Raw genomic sequence first — 21,632 nt, forward strand, 5'->3', positions numbered from 1 at the left:
TTTTATTTGACTGGGGACTAGACTGGATTTCTTTTCGTTGATTGAGAAACCCAGGCTGAACAGGAGATCTACTGTTTCTTGGGTGTTCGAAAAACAAACGTTGAACGAGTCCCCCGTAATGAGCCAGTCGTCGAGGTAAGGGTAAACTGGGACTGATAGTCTGCGCAGGTGTGCTGCCGCCACTGCCAGGACTTTGGTAAACACCCTTCGGCGCCCAAGCGATGCCGAAGGGGAGTACCTTGAACTGGTAATGCCTGTCCTGGATCATGAACCTCAGGTATTTTCTGTGCGCTGGCAACATCGAAATATGAAAGTATGCATCTTTCATGTCCAATGTTGCCATGTAGTCCCCTTGTTTCAGCAATGGAATCACCTCTTGCAGTGTTGCCATGCGAAACCTCTGGGTTTTTATAAACTTGTTCGCGGGGTGCAGATCTAGAACAGGGCGCATGGTGAGATCCTTTTTCGGTACAAGGAAGTACACTGAATAAATACCCTTGTTTACCTGAAGAATAGGGACGGCTTCTATGGCGTCCTTTCCCAGCAGCGCTTCCACCTCTTGGTTCAGGATCTCCAGATGGTCCGGTGAAAGGTACTGTGAGTGCGGCGGTCTGAATTGTGGAGGTCGGGCGAATTCCACACAGTAACCGTGGGCGACCGTCTTTATGACCTACTGGTCTGAAGTTATCCCGTCCCATGAGGAAAGATGTTAATCGCCCCCCGACCGGGGTGACATGGGAGGGGACCTGGATTTGCTGGTCATTTCTGACCAGAGGATGTGGCTCCTCTGGGATTGGGGTCTCTTCCTCTGCTGCGTTTCTGATCCCTTGCTAGTAGTAGTAGTATGCAGTGTTTCCAGAAGTCTGTCCTGAGTTGAAGTTTCCCGTGCCGTAGTTGTTTTGACCAGCACAGGCTTTCCCTCGAAAGGACCGCCGAGAGTTATTACCCCTCTGGTTGGAAGGCTTCTGTGTGATCTGTTGCAGAGACTTCAGAGTCTCATGCTCCTTCTTGGCTGTTTCCAAAGCCTCATCCACCACCTTCCCGAAGAGGTTAGAGTCCTCAATGGGCTTGTTGATGAGGGAGGCTTGAGTTTCCGGTTTAAAACCAGACGTACGCAGCCAAGCCCTCTGATGTATAGAGGATCAGAAGGGGAAGGCCTAAATAATTTTTTTACTCTTGGGTTCACTGCCCGGGTTTGATCTGGTGATACCAATGAGGGAGCCACCCTTCTCTTTACAGAGTTGAGGGGGGTATAGCCTGGCTAGATGGAGGTTTCTCCTTAAGGATATCCTCCACAAAATCCTGCTCAGGCACCGCCTCTTGAGTGGAAATTTTGAAGTATTCAGCTGCTTTTTTGCCATCCACAGAAGAGGCCTGGCGAACCGGGGTGGAATGAGGAGAATCCAGGCACAAAACATCAGAGTCCTGATCTTGCTGTGTCCATGGGTCCTGACCTTCTTGCTGGGTTTCCTCCCAGTTGTCCGTAGTATCCTGTTGTTCTTCCTCATAACTTTGAAGAAATGAAGCTTCCTCTTCTTCATTATAAATGTCCCTATATGTGTCCATGTGGACAACGTCTTCCTGCTTGAAGGCATGAGCATGAGATTAGGGTCCATTCGAGCCCTTTTTCGGCAGAGGATGGTCAGAAAACCCGATAATCCTCCCCAGCCATTCCATTAACCCTTCGAACTTCTCTGTAGTCCATTTAGAGGTCCCAAACGGGCCTGCTGGTGGGGAAACGTTTTCCGCCCTACGGTATCGAAAAGAGTCCTTTAGGGTGTCAGAGAGAGGCTCCTGGCTATCTTCGTAATCGTTATAGGAATCGGGATCCCAATCCGCATCTGAAACTTTTTCCCTGCTTGTCACATAACTTTGGGCGGAACCGGGGTAAGACCCACCGCCACTGTAATTCTTTCAATGCTACTTTCGATAGTCACCGAATCGGCGTGAGACAAAGGCTCTGATGGTTTACCGGCAGGTAAACTACCTTCCGCGGTGCTGGAGGGCCTAGCGGTCAGTTTTTCGGGTGAAGGCCTAGCCGTAGGTTTCAGGCCTACCGCGGCCTTTGTGACCGTCGAAGCGTCGGATTTCCACGCTTCAACATGTGCAGATTTTGGAGTAGCACCCTTGTTTGATTTGGACTGCCCAGTCGCAAGACACTGCTGCGGATGCGGGGAAGGCTTTGGATCAGAACGATCCGAGGAAACCGGCAAAGTTTTCGGCGGCCCTGTTGGCGCCTTCACCCTTTTCGACGAAGATGTCAAAACCGGTATAGGGGTTGTGTGCTTAGTGCGATGCGCTTGTATGCCCTTGTCCCTGTAGCAAGACCAGAGTCAGGCCTTAAAGGGTCGGGGACGGGCATGGCGGACCTAGAAGCGTCCGCCTCAAGGTCTATAACATCCGCAACGGATGTTTGGTAATCCGAAGTACCCCCGTCACTCTCAGCGGGTGTGGCGGTGGGGGAAGGGGGTTCCACCCACAACACATCGTACGCGGCCCACCGATTTACACAGCGCTCCTTAAGGGTCTTAGGCCGAAGGAGTTTGCAGGCCGCACACCGCTTCTCGTCATGCTCTAGGGGGAGACAGGCGTTACACGTCCTGTGCTCGGCCTTCCAAGGATATCTCACCCTACACTTAGGACAGAATCTAAAAGGAGTCCTTTCCATAGCTAAAGGGAAGGATGACCAGACCAAAAGGGAAAAGAGGGGAAAGGAGGAAAGACATACCGACAATATGGCCACCCTGACCCCACTCTCCCTACTGTATAGGTCGGCAAGAAGGCCCGACCACGTGGAAAATCTGGCCGCCGGATGTTAGGCGCCGAAATCCACAACCGTAGACGAATCCCCCTTAGACTTCGTCGAAGATGTTCTTGAAGTTGAAGTGACTTAACAGGGAATAGCCTGCAATTCGGGGAGATAAACAATGTCTCCAGTAAGAGCTCCGCTTTAGAGCGACCAGTTATTTGGGCAGAAAAAAACAATCTGAGGAGCCTCGGGGCGTGAGGGATTTTGGGTACACTACACGTCACGATAGGGATAGTGTTACGGACACGCCTATGCTGACGTCCCCTTTTGGTCCCCGAAAGACAAGATGCAATACTCTGCGATTACCACTGGATGTCGGACCATATGCACAGCATGTGATTCTAAGCAGATTAACAAGCATCAGAAACAAGATTCCAGTATGGCACCGGAGTGCCAGAACCAGACGCAGTGTCTGGGATCATCCCTTTGATTCACTAACCTATTAAGGTAAGGAACAGTTTAGGGGGAATATGCAACCAATACTATTAAGGTCCGGGGCACTATCAATTGCCAGGTTACTCAACTCTAGATAATTTGACATTAGTATGTCAGACCCTTGCATGGTGGCAGATTAGGGCACCTTACCTACTAGTCCTCAACTCTTACAGGTTTTGAGACTTGACAGTGCAAGTTTTTGGATATAGATCTTCGGCCCGCGATGCACAGAACAAAACATCAAAAGGGAAGACCCTATTATTACAGCATGGATCAGTAAGACAGATTCAATATGACAGTGACTATTCTGTTTAGCATCTATAGTAAAACTTGCACACTTTACATCATTTAGAGGGACATTTGACGTGAGAATCCAAGTGAACACACAAATGAATGCAGTGGCACATTTGAACACTGAAGCACCAACATTTAGGGGTACGTAACCCCACTGAGGTATCAGACAGGAATATAATACAGATCTTAATTGGGATCTCATAATTGTTACTTTATTATGCCATTAGATACCAATACCAAAAATCAGTTGGTATATCGTCCTCTTATTTTGGGCATATATTCCCAGTGCACCATAGGAATGGGTGCAACCATAATTATATGACATCACTATAGATAACTTCAACTCCACTTCAGGCATGTAATCACATAACACACTTGTTGATCTATGTGCACTAATGCCAAAAAATGTTTGAAACACACTCTAATATGAACAGGCTTTTTCTACATGAGGTGCAATGTAATTACTCCAATGATATGATTAACACTCATCTTCATTTTAAGTCACTGATGGTTCACAAAGAGAGGCTAAGGAGCACCCCGTTTCTAATACTGCAATGTTATAATGTACATGTAATATTGTGTGAATAATCTAATGAAACTTACCTTGTCTGTTGCCTCTTTGCTCCATCCACCTGCATATTTTGGGTATGTAATAATTATTTCTTTGAATACAACATTTGATACAATCTATAATGCAACTCTGTTAACATTGTTTATGCAGTATGAATAATTTTCTGATGCTGGAACTCAAACAAACAGCCTTGAGGACAACGTAGGGTCGAAACACATGTAAGCTGTGATCAAGAATACCAATAAATGGTTCCAGAATAATAGACTTTATGCGAATCTTCAGTTGGCACACAAGTGCATTTATTTCAGAGTGGTGAAGCGCAAGTCACCAGCACAAACACTTTGTACCCTATATGGAACTACTTTCAAGATTTAAACTGACCACCAACCCTTAAGGTGGCTGATGCAGACGAAAGGAGAAACCACACAATTGGTCAGGTGGTCCATATGCCTACAAAGGTTTGAGTTCACTATTGAGCATGGGTCAGGTACCCAACATAAGAATGCTGATGGTCTCTCCAGAAAGTATGACCAGCTGGATCAAGAGAGCAATCCAGGAGTGAATTAGATCCTCCTTTGCCTAGTCTGTAGGGTGGGAGGATGAGTGTTAGGGAGATTTATCATTTCTAGTGAGACCTCGAGAACTTCTTGCTGGATTTATGGACTTTCTTCTTTAAACCTGACTGAGTGGGGCCTTTTTCCACTCATTCACTCTTATGGGCTCTGTCTTTTGGAACTCAATTCTTTGTATTCTACCTGTACTATGAAGTCTATTTTCTCTATAACTCTTAAAGGCATCTGTATTTTAATTTTGCAGCAAACAGCTCCTTATGGGCAGTGTTGATGGGGACCCTTAGCGTCTTCCTTCGAGATTATTTTCTTTATCCTAGAGTAACTACGGTTCTTAAGGATAGAGCAATACTCAGTATATCTCCTTAAACTTTATAGTCTGAGAGAATGGCACATACCACCTTAGGTGGAGTGCCAAAGGGATACCTAGTATCCCCCTTCTCTCTGTTCCTGTTCCTGTGACTTTTTAGTCACATAGACAACTCCTAATTATAACTGTTTGGTTAATTTCTATACCACACGCTAGGTCCATAGCCTCGGTAGTGCACAATAGGGGCACCTAAGTACCAACTTGCTGCCTCCCTTCTTTTTTTCGCATTTCTAGCATGTTTGTTCTTTATTAGCCCTTCTTCTACCATTCTGGGAGGGGAGACCTGCGTGTTTTGCCTTTGGCGAGAACTCTTGGGTGTCCCCGCCTAGTCTCCATTGTGTCTGGGCATGCAGAAGGGGCGGGGGTGAGTTTCCCACCACGCCTGTCCTTTGTCTGCCAGAGTGGTTGAATAGAACCAGCTCCCACTGGGGGTCTAGCGGTCCTGATTGGGCAGCCTAATGCCCCTTTCTGTAAATTGCTGAGCGAGACTGCAGAGAAGTGTGTGCTGGAACTGTAGAAAAGGTGATGCTCCTGGAATGAAAAGCAAGACGACCACTGGAAGCTGAAGTAACCGAAGAAGAAAACAACCACAGATGCCTACAGACCCCTTGCCATACCGTGAAGCACCACTGTTGCCCTGATCCCGTTTTCTGTGTGACAGAGGAGCTCCGAACAGGACGACTCATTCCCTTTGGCATGTGAGAACAACCAATCCCAAGACAAACTTTGATTTGAGCCATCTCCCAAGGTCCTTTGAGTGTACCAGAGCTGTGGAACCCCAATACCAGGAGACCTGCTGCCCATTTAAAGTGCATCACCGTAGAAAAGCCAAATCCATCCCAACTAACCCAGACCCCCTCATCAGAGTGCAAGACTGCAGGAAGGGAAGTAGATTGACTAGGTGAATCGCGTCATTTGTTGCTGCTGCGGAAAAGGCGCCAAAACCGCAGTGACCATAGAGGTTGTTGAATCCTCCATCGAGACTACTGCTGAGAGATCCCGTCCATTGTCCTGCCTTTAGTCATCAGACCAAGGAATCCGGAGGTCTTGTCCAGAGCTGCAACATCACGGAGCATCTACCACAAACATTTTCTTCTAACCTAAGGTGCTGTGGGGGGGAAAGGTATTACTTAACGGATTCCAGAAAGTCGCTCCAGAGCATCGGAGCGCACCTAGAGGTGTCCAGGGCAACCCTGTTTTACCTCGGACTCAAGCCGCTGCTTGCGTCCGTTTAGAGTCCTTTAACAGGGTCTCCAACGTCGGATAAGCCTTCTTGCATCTTCCTTATTAGAGGCTAGAAAGTCTCCACAGGAACTTTTGATTTCTACTGCTTTGCAAGACTTTAAGCCACTATGAACTGCCTTTTATCTAGGGTTGCGTTTTGGACTTTAAATGACTTGCTGTGCCGCCAAACTGCATCTTGACCCTAAAGCTCTGCTAGAATAACTGTTTTCCTTCCCAAAAATAACTATCTTAAATGTGTATGCAGACTAAATAAAATGACAGTATTACTTTGTGGGTGTGCATTATTACCGATAGAACTGTCAAACTCTTGTAACAATTGTACACGTTCAGCAACTGCCAACTAAGAAGTGACCATTTGAAAGTATTGAAAGGTATACCTATGTGTCTTGGTTTATTGTGCTAAGTATTCAACAATGACTCTTGTGTAAATATAATAAATATATGTTTTAATATAAATGTATGTGTAAGTGTTTCTTTGAGTGTACTTTACTAACCGGGTTCAGTGTACTTAGCTACAGCTCACATCTTCCTGTTAAGATAAGCCTGACTGCTCTGCCACTATACCAATGTACTTGGGTAGTACAGACTAACAGTTGGGGAACTACAAACCAGCGGGATAGCTTACTAAAGTCTTACCTCCAAGTGGGACTTTAGGAAAACTCCCCTAACAATCATCACTGTGGATTTGCTATTTTGGAGACCTCGTTTTTTTTTGTTGAGTAACCCGTTTTCAATCACACTAAGGTTCCCACACTTTGAACAGCCCCGGATCTCGGCCCTGTAAAGGGCTGCCTGTCTGTCTTGGAGTTTGTATGCTTCTAGAGTCGGTTCCATAGCACCGTCCCCATATTTGTAGGCAAACTATGTAATCGCACCGCAATACCTGGTGAGAGATGCTCTTGTCCTTGTTAATTGTTGGTCCCATTTGCAAGAGCGCAACCATTTAATGCCAAGGTAGTCATATGAGGTTACTCTATGGGGGCGTTCACAACAACAAGCCCACGGGATATGTATTTCCTCTTCTTAGAAATGACCTTGGATTCTGTTTTCTCTTCATTGATCTCAAGGCCCCCATCCAGCAAAATTCTTGAAAGAGGCTGCACTGTTTTTTTTAACCCAAACCAGCGTCAGGGAAATATGGATTTCGTCATCAGCGAATAAAAGGGCCGGGATACATTCCCTTGCAAGTAAGGGGGAGTCTGTGGGAATGCAAGGATTTTGTCAATTAAACCGTTGATGTATAGTAGGTACGGTGTTGGGGCAAGCACAGAACCCTGTTGCACACCGTTTTGCACCTTAAAGGGTGCAGTAGTTTCTCCTTCCAGGCCCCACCTCACAACTGCCTCATTGTCATTGTTTAATAGGAATATTGCTGATAAGAGAGAATATGGAATCCCAAGGCCATTTAAAACTTCCTACAGTTTTATCTGTGGAACTACATCGAAAGCTGTGCACAGAACGACAAATAACACACACGTGTTAACTTTCCTTAGTGTACCATACTTAAGAATGATTACAAAAAACTAAACTGAAGCACTGATCGATTCACTGACCCCCTCTCTAAATTATGCCTGCCAATGGTTAATCAGGTCCTGGTTATTTACCCATGTCTTTAAGTGTCCCCAAACCACTCGTGAAGATATTTCCAGTAGAGTGAAGGAGTGAAATTGCATGGTAATTACTAGGAAGCTCACGGTTGCCCTTTTTTTTTTTTACAGAGGTAACATCTTCGCGGATGACCATGACTTTGGTGCCTGATTGGATCATAATATTGCAGTAAACAGATGATGAATGTATGGGGACCATATAAGTGGCTCGGTCCTAAATAGGTCACCTGGAATCCAATCTGGGCAGGGAGCCTTTTGGGTTTCTGCATTATAATGGCCTCCAATATCTCTTTCAATGTAACAACCAAGTAATTGGGTACTGAAGTATCATTGAAAATGTATGGCTTCAATAAAGTATTCCCAGATGCATCTAGTGTAAGCCTTTTTTTCTCTGAGAATTTGTTCTTGTATACAAGTCTTCCTTGTCTGATCTCTTGTTTTGATATCCCTATTTTTGACACAGTTTAGGAGTTGTTTTTTAGCTACCATGCACTCATCATCGTACCAAGGATTTTTCATTATGCTAAGCTCCCTTATGGCGTTAGCAGGTTTAGAGAGCATTGCTTTGATTTTATAACCTATGATGTGGTACGATTCCAGGATATTGGAATCCAGGAGGCTAAATAACTCGAGGGGATCAAGCATTTCCTAGGCAGTACTTTTGTTACTAGTCGGATTGTCGGTTTCATGGATTTACCAGTGGCACAACTTTCAATATCGCTACCAATGGATAAAGATAGCTTTCACACCTACGTATTACCTCGAAATCTTTTAACAACGACCAGAAACGACAATTGATCATAATATAATCGATGTGGCTAGAGCGATTACCTGCCCCAAAAGTCAGCCTGGCGGGTGTGTCTGACTTAGTTCTACCATTATAAGCCCTGAGACTCCATTTCAGTCATAGACAAGCAACCTCTAAAGAATGTCTATGTTGCCTTTTAGGATTTTTGGTTGATAGATCAGGGATAATCCAGGCTTCATTTCCCCCTCTGCCAAGCCAGTCAGGATATGGAGGGGTTTGAACAGTAAATTCAAAATGCCAGCAGCAATTACAATAGGAGGCTTCCCCATGTCGCAAATCCATAATTTGACTTGTTTTTTGATTAGAAGGATAATCGAGATCCCACCTTGTTTAGTTTGCCTATTGTACACATTAAATAGTAACAGCATGGAACAATCTGGAAGTGTAATGTGTACTTCCGGAAGATCTCTGCTACCACAATCAACAATTATAATATTTAGAAATATTGCCGGATCTACCCAGGTTACCAGGCCTCCGCTTGGTCTTCCTTCTTTCCCTTTACTGGCTAGGGTATTAAAACAAGAGTAGCCATGTATTGTACAGTTTGTAGTTGCCCATGTCCCCAGGAGGCACATCATTTGGTGTAATCTAATAAACTGGCTCCAATCGTGGTCCATACATTTTTTTTGCCAGGCCTGCTATATTCCATGAGAGGAGAAGTACCTCATACATCAAAGGAAACACTTATTTTGTTTCCTTTACCCTTGATGCACAGTTGGTGTGCATCAAGGGTAAATGAAACAAGATAAGTGTTATTATGTGGCTAGACTGTCCTGCACTGAATATAGCCCAGCCTAGCCACATAATAACACTTATGTTTGCTTTACCCTTGATCCACAGTTACTGTGCATGAAGGATAAAGCAAACACGACAATTGGCCTACATTCAATGTAAACTAGTCCTGTGCACCGTTGGGAGACTTGGATTGTTTCATATGCTACCATACCTCCAAAACTCGTTGTTTGGATCAGGCTCAGTCGCTGCACTCGGAAGCTACCGCCTATAAGACAAATGCATTTACACCCTCCAGCTAAAGTTTGGGGAGGCTTGATTTGCCACTTCGCTCCCCAAAGAAGGGTGTTCATACTTCAAAGGACGTGCCTTCCCGACCCCTGAAACCCGTGTGTGTAATGATAGCAACACCCCAACCCGCTTCTTCTCCAGCGCCACCAACTCTCTCATTTGTGACAAGCTCTCAGTGACTCTCCTGTTCTCGTATCACGGGAATGTGATGCACACTCGCGTCCCAGTCTGCACCAATCATTACATTCACACCACTGTGAGCACAATGAACATTGGGGGCGACTTCCAAGAATGGACTATGCACAAACACTGACACCTCACGTAAACAGCGCAGAGAGTTCAATGTGCAGATGTCGCTTGTTAACTCCTCTGCTACCACGTCCCAGGTGCGGTAAGCTTGCTAGCAACCTGACTGACACTGAACCCTATGTTTTCCCCACCCCTCACACTTGGAGTGAGATGACCTCCTCGCAAGTACAGAGCATGTGCAAATGCCTGTATCACTCAAGAATACTGCAGAGCCTTCAGCATGAGCATCCGCACCTCAAAAACCACTGAACAGCACAGCAGAACTGGATAGGAGATTGCTACAACAATCTTTTATTCAGAAGATCTTTTTTTATCCATATAAGAGTGAACTATTCAGCAATTGATACTTTCCTCTGCTCAGGGCCAATTCAGCCTGCTGTTCCAGGCACTAGTGGGCATGATCTTGCAAATGTTCTTATCTGAGCTGACAGCACAAGAAGAGGAGGAGGAGGACTTTGATTATGCAGATTACTAAGAGGACAAACCGGGCGATCAACCAGGCTACCATGATGTACTTGGTCATCTGTTAAAAGAGTGCATACCCCCCGATGACCAATGCATCAAAAATAATTGGCTAGCTTTGAGTTTTAAGAGGATCTTGGGAAACCCTGGGTATAACACTGTGCGTATTGCAGTCCAGTAGAGTCTTGCCCCAGTGAACTTGGGACTGAACACCATCCAAAATCATTAGCACCAGGCAGCTGTGGTGTGAGGCCTGGCCCCTGCTAAACCCTCCACCTCAGCCCTCAACAACAAGCTAACACAGGCCACATGGAGGCAGTATTTCAGCCCAGAAGTAGCAGACATATTCTTCCCTCTCCCCCCTGTACCCCTGTCATTTGCAGAAGGCTTTCCTCCCAGAGGATCAATCTGCCTTTGAACACTTAAAGTCTGGCTTTATAGGTCAGAATACAGTGCCCAGCCTCCTTACCTCAAAGATGGAGGTTATTAACAATGTGGAACCTGCAGGCAGAAATGGCTATATCCGTTGCTGCCAGTTAAGTCCCTGATGCTGTTGAACTCGACTGTGCACGTGATGCCTTTAAAGTACTATACAACCATTAGAAGGTAAGGAATTTACTAAGCCTGTTAGTCTCAGATAAAGAAGTCAGAGCAAAACATGAAATCCGAATGCCACAGACCCTCACTGATGTGTAAGATGGCCGTCTATGCTTAAAGAATTCCATTGGACATGCAGATCATATGACTTAGAGTTGATATGTCAATGAAAAAATTAAACTACCTAAATCTAGATTTCCTGCAAATTTGTCGTTGCTGCTGAAAGTTTCAGTAAAGTTTCTAGAAGCAAATTATTTGCCTCTGTATCCTTAATAGAAATAGCAGTTTATATTATGTACACTACAACAATAAGGTATTGATTGCAATTCTTACCTTTCTTTCTTGGTCTTCTTTTATCTAGCCCTGGAAAAGTTAGGAGCAATAGTTATTATATAAATCTAGTTGAAATTTGAAAACATGTATTATGAAAATATCAAAACAAATCAAGTAATTAAAGAACTGTGAGTAAGCAGGATAGATTTTTTAATCATTTAGTGGACAGTTAGGGGGTTATTTTCAAATCCCTATTGGCCATTGATTTGAACTAGAAATAGGGCAATATAGTCAACACTTTGAAGTTTATCTATGGCAATACATTGAATATATACAATGAACGAGTGGTTGCACCCGAATGCAAAACGTTTTTCTTTTTGTCTCTGCATTCGCAATCCAGGGATGAGTACACTCTAAGGGTTAAAAATCTGTTGAAATAACAACTACTTTGACACATAAATGGTACAGAGAGCAGATTAGTTTGTAAGAAGCTCATATACCAACAGTTCAGTATTATTGCACAACTTCTCTATTTGACTAGGTCATACTAAGTTTGCATTGACTATCAGTTTTGTTAATTAGGATAATATACTCTGCATACAGAAAATGTTACACTTAATAGAATGTACCACCCCCTTCCTTCAGACTACAATAGATTTTGCTTTTGAAAATAGCCATTTCTAATGTACCGATAGCAATGCTGTGTTCATATCTCAGTGTGCAGAAGACTACTTTGCATGCAGAAATACACACGGCATGAAATGTTTGGAGCGCAGTTGATTGTCTTAGCCTGCTCTAAATGACAACAATTGGTGAATTGGCAGTTCTGACGCCAATCAACCAAATTAAACATATGCTAAAATAATAGTTTGCATGTGCATTTCCCATATGTGGTGGGCAAAAGGAGTCCTATTTCCTCTCAAGGGCCTCCTCACGAGCTGAGCGGTAACCCTAAACGGTATTAGTGCCGGCAATACCGCTCTGCCGGATCACAACTGTAAATCCCGCCGGCGCTATTTCAGCCAGCGGTAGTACAGCCTGATATAATAGCGCCGGCTGTAATAGCGCCGGCACCCAAACACGCTATTACAGAGCCACCACAAGTCCGGCGTTGGCACTCTTAGCACCAGAAAACCAGCGGTAAAACCGCCAAAAATACCCCTGGTCAAATGCTGAAGGTAAAAGAACACATGAGACAGCAATAAGGGCCCAGGTGAAAACAATGCACACCAGATGACTACAGAATACTCACCCATGCACAACACACTCTTCCCAACATAATTTCACCATCGGGAGCAGGGAGGAGACAGCAATAAGGGTCCAGGTGAAAACAATGCACACCAGAGGCATACAAAAGACCCACCCATGCACAACACACCCTTCCCAACAGGAAGCCGGGAACTTTGATGTGGACATGTATTCGCTGCGCCTGGAGCTTCAGAGACCTGCCAACCAGCCCAGAGCCCTGGGAACACAGGGGGTGGTGGGGATGAGGAGAAGGAGGATGAGGAGGAAGAGACCAGCACCAGCAAGGCTGCCAGCCATCCCCAGTGTCAGGCCAACACCCTGGGCCCTGACTGATGGGCAGCTGGTGAGTGAGTACAGGCTAGACAGGGCAACCATCCCCCAGTTGTTGGACACAATCCAGACTGACATAGGCAGCCATATAGCCATCAGCACTGCTGTGCTTCCACTTGTGAAACTTGTGTCCGTTCTACAATACCTCAGGACTGGCAGCTTCCAACACACCGTTGCCATGATGCATGGTATGGCCCAGCCCACCTTCCGTGACGTGCTGGGACAGGTGTTGGATGCACTGCTGCACCATGTCAATGAGCACATTGCATTGCCAGCTACACAGACACAGGTCAACCAGCACAAGGCACAGCCCATGCCATTGCCCAAGTCCCGAACGTCATAGCAGTCCTAGACTGCACACATGTAGCATTAGTAGCACCCCGGGAACATGAGGCAACCTACAGGAACCGTAAGAGTTACCATTCCATGAACGTGCAGATGATGTGTAACCCGGACCTAACCTTCACCCACTGCTGCGCCCGCTACCCAGGATCCACCCACGACTCCATGGTCCTGCACAACAGTACCCTGCCAGCCTACAAGAGAGGCGCCGAGGCCAAAATACATGGATGTTGGGTGAGTACAAATCTAGTCGGAAATGCATGCCAAATTACACCTGTTGGGGGGGGGGGCATACACACAGGAATCCTTGCAAGCCAGCAGGAGACAAAGACAGCACTAGCACAGCACCATTTCCATGCATGTGCCTCGCACAGGAATCCTTGCACACATTCCACACAGCAGAACACACCCAGTCTGAATGGCACACACTTTTGAAAGCACAGTCACATATGGAAGCCCAACTATCACAAAGCATCTTGTGTGTGTCGCAGTGTGGCTCCTCATCATGACACGGAAGAGATATCCCACCCTGGCCACCAGACAGTCATGCCAATAGAGTACTAATGTAGGCACAGCCACAAAAATACCATGTCACGACAATGGCCATCCCCAAGACAGTGACTCCTGATTAGCCTATGACATGCCTGGCCAAATGTACATGATTGTGCCAAGTAGTAAGAAGAACACCAGCCATAGCGAATGCCACAACACATGGCCTAACAACATGTCGCTTGAACATGCAGATATACGGGTACCCTCATCCAGAAATAAGGGACACAGTACTGTGGCATTTAGACACAGGGGTGGTGCATGCAGTAAGTACTCCATTGATTGAATACTGCACCTTGCACAGCACATACCACAATGAAAGTAGGTATATGAAAAGTAGCATACGTGTACTACATGAGTGTGACACACATAAGCATTAACATGATAATTGATACACTGCTGCATGTAAACCTCAGCCAATGAATGTCCTGGATGGCGAAGGATGTATGACAACGTTGCACTGAGATAGCATGGACCTTTTCAACACATATTTGATTCTGCTCACGATGTCTGCGCCTTGTACACCCACTGGACGTACCTTGGCCTAATGTCTGCATTCTCTCCCCTGCAGGTGATTCAGGATACTCGAGGTACACATGGCTCATGACCCCTGTGCGTAATCCACACACTCCAGCTGAGCTGGCATACAACATTGCCCATGGGCGCACACTCATCTGTGTGGAAATGGCATTTGGATTGCTGAAGGCACGCTTCCGGTGCCTAGACCATACGGGAGGGGCATTGATGTATGCACCTGAGAAAGTTGGCAAAATCGTACTTACCTGTGCCATGTTTCACAACATTTGCTGTCGCAGGCATGTGCCACTGCCCCCTGATGCTGATGGCCAGCCACCTGGGGATGGGAATAATGATGAAAATGTGCCTGAAGCAGGGGCACATGCACACTGGGATGGGGTGAGGGAGGGGAGGTTGACCAGAGAGGCCCTGATTGACAATTATTTGCTCTTTGGGACACTGCCTCGGCAGTCCCCTTTCTACTTGTTCAGGGGGCGGGCTTGGCCTTCTCCACCCCTCGCCGCAAGCATTTATGTGCCTCATTCACCGGAGAAGCAGCGGACGGGTGCAGCGGGCACACCTACAGTGCGCCGAAGGCGAGCCCGTCTGTGCCCGCCCGTGTCACGGCCGTGGAAGGCCGGCCTCACATTATATTATCTAGAGTTTTCCTGCTTAACTGTGCACCAAAGGGTACGATATTTCCTCCTGGATGGAAAAGTATCTGTAAGAAACCAGACACTGCTGAGCTTACACTCTCAGCCCGCAGCGTTCCGAGTGATTTTACGGTATTACTGCTTAACACTCACTCGCTCCCTGTGCATGCTGATGAGCTTTGCACCTTGTTAGAAGAACGTCGCCCTACTCTATTATGCCTTAAGGAGACGTGGCTTCAGGCCAGCTCCAGCCCTCACCTCCTCCAAGCTATACCTCCCAGCTACTGTGTACTTCATGTCGACCGTGAGTCACCACATCATGGTGGAGGTATTGCAGTAATTTTCAGGTCTGAGATTATGATAACCCAACTTGAATGCCCTCACAATATACCCATGGAATCCCTGCTATTTAGGTGTGTGAGTAAATCCACTATTACCTGTCATTTTCTGCTTATATATCGACCCCGAGTACTTCCCAAAGTAGCTTTCTTGAAACATTTCCTGATCTTGTGGCTAATCTTCAGGTCCAATATAATCAAAGTTCATGGAGATTTTAATGTAAAATATAATCTTCCCAGGCCCCCTGTCCTGGATCAGTTTACTGAGAGTCTAATGGACCTCCATCTTCATCAACACATCGATAGCTCTACTCATAAATTGGGCAATATGTTAGATCTGATCTTCTCTAAAAACAACTCTCCTGACACTTCAGTCAGTCGAACCCGTTTTATGGTCCGACCACTGTCTGATTCATGCAGACTTGAAAATATAGGTAAGCCCACTAACATCCCAGTTGGAAAAATCTGGCAGCGCTCCTGGTGTGCAGTGAATACCCTTAATCTGGTTAATATAATTCAATAGAAATGCTGTAAGAAATGTACAGTGTCTCTATCTTTACTATCTGAGGCAATCACTGAGGCTGCTAATGAAGTGGCCCTGCTCCGGTTGATTCACTGACCTTCTGAAGGAGGAGTGCCTTAAACTGCGTCAAGCAGAACGGAAATGGCGTAGGACCTATGATCCCATTCTTAAAGTACAATATAAAACATGCTCTATTGCCTATGCAGTTAAAATGAAAGCTGCCAAGTGGCAATAATTTACCACTAACATCGAATTGTCCCTATCTCAGCCGAGGGCTCTGTTCTCTGCGGTCAAGGCTCTTGCCTCAACTGAGAGACTTACCCCTATAGTTATGCCATCTCAAGAACTATATGATGCATTGTCTCGCTTCTTTATTATGAAAATCGAGACTATTAGGCAAAATATTTCTTCTACTACAATCGGGCCGGGCCGACATCTTTTATTTCCTCTCCCGTCACCACAGCTCCTAACACAACTAATACCTGGTCCATGTTCCCAGTTTTCTCGGAGGAAGCAGTCTTGACGGCTATTAAGAAGATCAAATCTTGTTCCTCCTCTGATGCCATCCCTTTGAGGGTCATGAAAAAGATAGCTCCTTACTTACTATCGGAGATCACTCTTGCTGTTAAAAACTCACTTCTGACAGGGCTCATCCCACGGGAATTGAAATCAGCAAGAGTGGTCCCTCTGCTGAAGAAACCGACTCTGGACCCCGCTATCCCATCTAATTTTCGCCCTATCTCTCTACTCCCTCTCCTGGCTAAACTCCTGGAGTCACTGGTGTCCCCTCTGCTCTCTTTCCATCTCGAATCCAACAAGCTTTTGGACACAGTTCAATCCGGCTTTTGCCATGGCTGAGGCACGGAGAGTGTTCTGGTAGTCGTTCTGAACTAAATGACCAGGCTGGTGGACACTGGTAGTGTGGGGGCCCTGATCTTATTGGACTTATCAGCGGCCTTCGACACGGTCGACCACTCCATCTTGTTGTCCCGCCATGCCCAGTTTGGTATCTCAGGGCAGGTACTAGCCTGGTTCAGGTTGTTCCTTGCAGATCGTTCTCAGACCCTAGCAATGCCACCCTTCCTTTCCTCTCCTTGTCACCCGAGCTGTGGGGTTCCACAGGGCTCCTCCCCGTCACCTATTCTGTTCAACATTTATATATGGGCCCTGGTGTGTCTCATCCGCTCCTTCGGCGTCAGATGCTACTCATACGCAGACGACACCCAGATATTGATTAGATTAGATCTTGATCAATCTGAGGTGTCGTCGTGCCTGCGGGGGTGTCTGGAGGCGGTGGGGGACTGGATGGGCCACAACTGGCTCAAGTTGAACGTTGACAAGACTGAGGTGATGGTGGTGGGCTACCCTCCTAATCCTAAACTCTGGGTGTCCTCTTTCTGGCCCTCCTCTTTGGGTTCTTTACCTACCCCGGTTAAGAAAGTAAAAAACCTGAGTGTCATGCTATCAGCCTCTCTGTCTATGGACCAACAGGTTACGGTGGTATGTCAGGCCGGCCACCTCCAATTAAAAACCCTTAGGAAGGTTTTGCCCCTGATCCTGGCCCCTCTTAGTCCCCCGGTAGTCGCCGCCTTGGTACTATCGCGGATAGACTATTGTAATTCTTTATATCTGGCCCAACCTAAGAAGCTGATAAAACGACTGCAGCGCTTACAGAACCTGGCCGCTCGGGTGGCCACTGATACCCCTTACAGAGTTCACATCTCGTCGGTGCTCTGGACTCTGCACTGGCTCCCGGTGACCCAACTGGTGCAGTTTAAGGCCCTATGTATTGTTCATTGTGCTCTTCACAATCAGGGAGCGCAGTATCTCCAAGCAAAATCTTCTCACTGTTATCCTATTCGCAATCTTCGTTCTGCTGCCAAAATGCTTCTTGTACCTAGATACAAACGTGAACGTGTAGGCGGGCAAGCCTTCTTGATTGCTGCAGCATCCCTGTGGAATAAACTTCCACTGGCCATCAAACAAATCTCTAACTACCTTCAATTCAGAAAGAGGATAAAAACCCACTTTTTCTAACTCTTTTAGCTGCCTGCTCTCTCTCTCCTTAAATGCCATGATGCCTTTGGGTGACCGTGCACTATATAAGTAGTGATAACATAACTTGTAAAATAAAGAGCACTTTTACACAATCATGAATGTCCATGCTTTGTATGCATAATGAACTGGATGTTTTAATAGTTGAACTATTCCCCCTCCCCCCTGTGAACTCCCCAGCACACAATCCCCACTCCCCCCTGTGAACTCCCCAGCACACAATCCCCTCTCCCCCTTTGAACTCCCCAAAAAACAGTGCAAGTGGGTCCATGTGCCCAGGGCTGATCACACAACTGTGCTATGGCCATCTAGGATGGTCGTGGGTGTTTCCCACGTCCGGGTCCATCTGGTGAGCAGCGTGGTCCACCACTCTACGGGTGCGTGCATTATCACCTGCCATGGTCTTGGCAACATTGCATATGGCATGGCTTATTGCCTTGATGTTGCGGTTGTGCTCAAAAGACATGGCCCCAATTCTCAGCTGTCGGGCCTCCATCACATCCAGCCGCCCCTTACAGCAGGTATTGTGGCGATGGGTCTGTCAGGTGTGCTGTTGATTGGACTGACAGGTCTGCACAATGTGGCAGGGGAGCTGTTGGTTGACATGGCGGCATCTATGATGGGGCTGCTGCGGTTGGAGGGGTTGCCTTCAGCGGAACCATAAGACAGTGTGTCCACATCAGGCACGGGTGTGCGGGCACAGCGTATATGCACAGGAACATGAGGAGTGTGTACTTCCACTAGCACGTGCTCCGGGCTCCCTTGGGTTGTGCCCATCACATGAGTGGCACTGTGGCTGGGTGAGGATACCAGTGCAGTGTGTTGTACCGCAGGGGATGTGTGGCCCTCATCCGAGTTAGACCCACTGGTGGCACCCTCCACATTCTGAATGCCCGTGGTGGCTCCCAGCGTTCGAGGCGCTGAAGCCCTGCGGCCTTGTGGACGTTGCGTCGGCCTGAGTGGGCTCTGGTGGGGCGATGTTAGATCTGTCCCGCATCTTGCCTTCTCATGCAGGTCCCTTTGCGGGGTGGTGGTGCTGGTTGATGCGCATCGGGACATGCGGCTGGTTGTGGATGCTGCTTCCCCATCATCATTGCCCTGCGATGATCGCTGCGTGCCTGTGGGGTACATTGGGTGTTGTATGAGTTGAGGGCAGCTTACATTTGTATAATGCATTTCATGCCTTACATTGGGTTGGGGCACAGTTTCTATCATGCTTTGCCATTGCGTATTAGTCAGTCCCCATGTTGTCGTTGCTGGAACATGCTACATGGGAGGGATACTGCTTGGACAAGTTGGTGTGACATCTTCAGATGTCTGTTGTGAATGCACAGCTCCCATGTTGCTGTGCGTGGGGGGGCTTTGATACACACCCACACATCACATTGCTGTGCCATGCCCATGGATGCCTTTCCCATGGGGCTTTGGTTGATACATTTAAGGCACTTATGGTACCAGGGCACGCAAGGGTACAGTGGTACGAGGGGGATCTAATGGTTGGCTGCGGTGCGTCACACACATTGCAAACACCTACTGGGATTGGAGGGATGGGCCTAACATGATTATGCAGTTTTCAGGGGGGGTGTACTCACCTGCAGCTTCCTGGGTACCGGTGCCTGCCTCCGCTCCACCGACTCCCTTGATTGTGCCCACGTCTATCAGGGTGGTCATCTGCTCCTCCCCAGGTGGCTTTATGTCCCCTTTTCGGCGGTGACGCTTTTCCCGCAGCGCTACTAGCGCCGCGGCTCGGCAGTAGCGCAATGTGCGCTGGATTTACGGGTTCATCGCCACTTTTTCGACCGGGCACTATTTGCGTTAACGCCATGGGCGTGTGCGCATGCCCTCCGACTCATGATCTGGCGTTGTATCCACAAGACAACGTGACGTTAGTGCAAATAGCGCTCGACGGAAAATAAGCCGGGATACCGCCCAACTCGTGATGAGGCCCAAAATGTGGAATGAGAGCTTTTGAGTTATTGGGGGTAGGCCTTTTCATGGGGCAGGTTGGGAATGCACCCAGACTTGCCCATTGTCTGTTTACTGTCAAATAAAGTGCTGAAGTCATCTCTCACCAGTATGGACATCCCATGACTCTGGGGGAAGGGAAGTAGGACGTAAGAATACTGTTTTGGCCACTCTGTGTATGTTAGGGAGTTTTGCAAAAGTCCACCAAGAGGTAAGACTTTAGAAGACTCACACTTTGGAGACAGGGCTCAAACTCTTAGTATAGGCCTGAACCACACACATATGTTGGTAGCAATGGCTGAGCAGCCAGACTTATCTTAGGAGGGAGAAAGGGCTGTAGGTGATACAAAGAACTGTATACACATAGGCCAAAGAAACACGGACACACTAAGAGTTATATTTAAAAATAATGTTTTTTAAAAGGGAAGTACTATAAAACTTTAGAAAAACGAATGCATTATTCACAGTAAGTAAATAACTTTGGTAATACTTTTAGAATGGCGGTATACAATTCAAAGGTAAGTAAAACGTTTGCAATTATGTGTCAGAATATCTGTATCAGGTCAAAGTGAATGAAACAAAGCTAACAGACGGTAAGTAAATACCCAGGCACCATTCAAACTGTTGTTGGTGGCTGCCCTTTCAGGAACAGCAGAAGACAAGGAACAGCAGTGTTTCAGAGTACTCCCCCATGTTCTGTCCACACAGACACACCTTTCCCTTGACCAAGGCTTCCCTTTGTGATGCCTTGGAAGGCTTCACAAAGGGACCCCACTGAAGACAAATGTCAAACCATGACCTCCCCCCATTGCACGGCAGAAGAAGGACCAAGAAGGGACAAGCCATCTTTAAATGGCAAAAAAAGAACACTGTTAGCCTTTTGGGCCTATGGTGACCCATCTGTGCTCTGCAGTGGCTATGAATACAGCCTGGAAGTAGACATTGCTCAAAAGTAGGTAGGATGAAACCACTGCCACCAGCCACTGAGGTTAGCTTGTCAAACAGTTCCACGAGCAGTGAGAAAGGGGATAGAGTGTAACCCCTAAGCACTCCACACAAGGTAGTGTGTGCTGATCTCACAAAAGGAAATCATAGGTAGGATAAAAAGTACCCCCCTATCCTTGGTATAGTTTGTTATTGTTAGGTAGAATTTCATTTTTGAGCAATATTCTCCACACTTGTGAGGCCCCCAGCACTTTTTGCTGGATTCTTGGATTCTTTACCACTTATCCTGAGTTAGTGGGACACTTTTTCCACACTCACTCAGTCTTTTACTTTATCTCTAAGAACCATTTTTAACCCTTTTGGTTGTACCTTTTTGGAGTAATGCTTTCCTCCACCTGTTAAGGCATCTGCAATTTATCTTTGCAGCACACAGCACATTCTGTGCAGTATTGCTGGGAGCTCTTTGAGCTCCTCTTTCTATTTTCCTTGTGAGAACTACTGTTTCCAGGGATAGGGGATACAGTCTATACCACCTAACCTTTATTTTGTGGAATCAGCACACTCCAGCTTATGTGGAGTGCTGAGGGGACACAATGTATCCATTATTCCACTTTTCCTGTAACTTTCTAGCTCATCTGAGTGGCTGGTGTCAGTGGATATTGTCTACCTATTTTTAGTGAAACTTACATGCAGGCTGCTGTCGCAGCTGCGGTAAGGGACACATGGGCCAACATTGTACTAAAATGGTCCCTGTCTTCCTATTTCGCCAACTCTTGATGACTTGTCCTTTCTTGAG

At 46.7% G+C, this 21,632-nt stretch overlaps 1 protein-coding gene across 3 annotated transcripts in view; it reads right to left on the reverse strand.

Moving 5' to 3' along the window:
• TRIM25 (tripartite motif containing 25) overlaps positions 1-21,632 on the reverse strand; it is an 828,971-nt gene that overhangs the window by 315,000 nt on the left and 492,339 nt on the right. For all 3 annotated transcript variants that reach the window (XM_069654946.1, XM_069654947.1, XM_069654945.1), the window contains exon 7: positions 11,433-11,462. In XM_069654946.1, the coding sequence (XP_069511047.1) occupies positions 11,433-11,462 (30 nt within the window). The remainder of the gene's footprint in view (positions 1-11,432; positions 11,463-21,632) is intronic.

This window comes from Ambystoma mexicanum, chromosome 3q, assembly GCF_040938575.1.
Source record: "Ambystoma mexicanum isolate Mex_15411 chromosome 3q, UKY_AmexF1_1, whole genome shotgun sequence".
Taxonomy (NCBI): Eukaryota; Metazoa; Chordata; class Amphibia; order Caudata; family Ambystomatidae; genus Ambystoma; species Ambystoma mexicanum.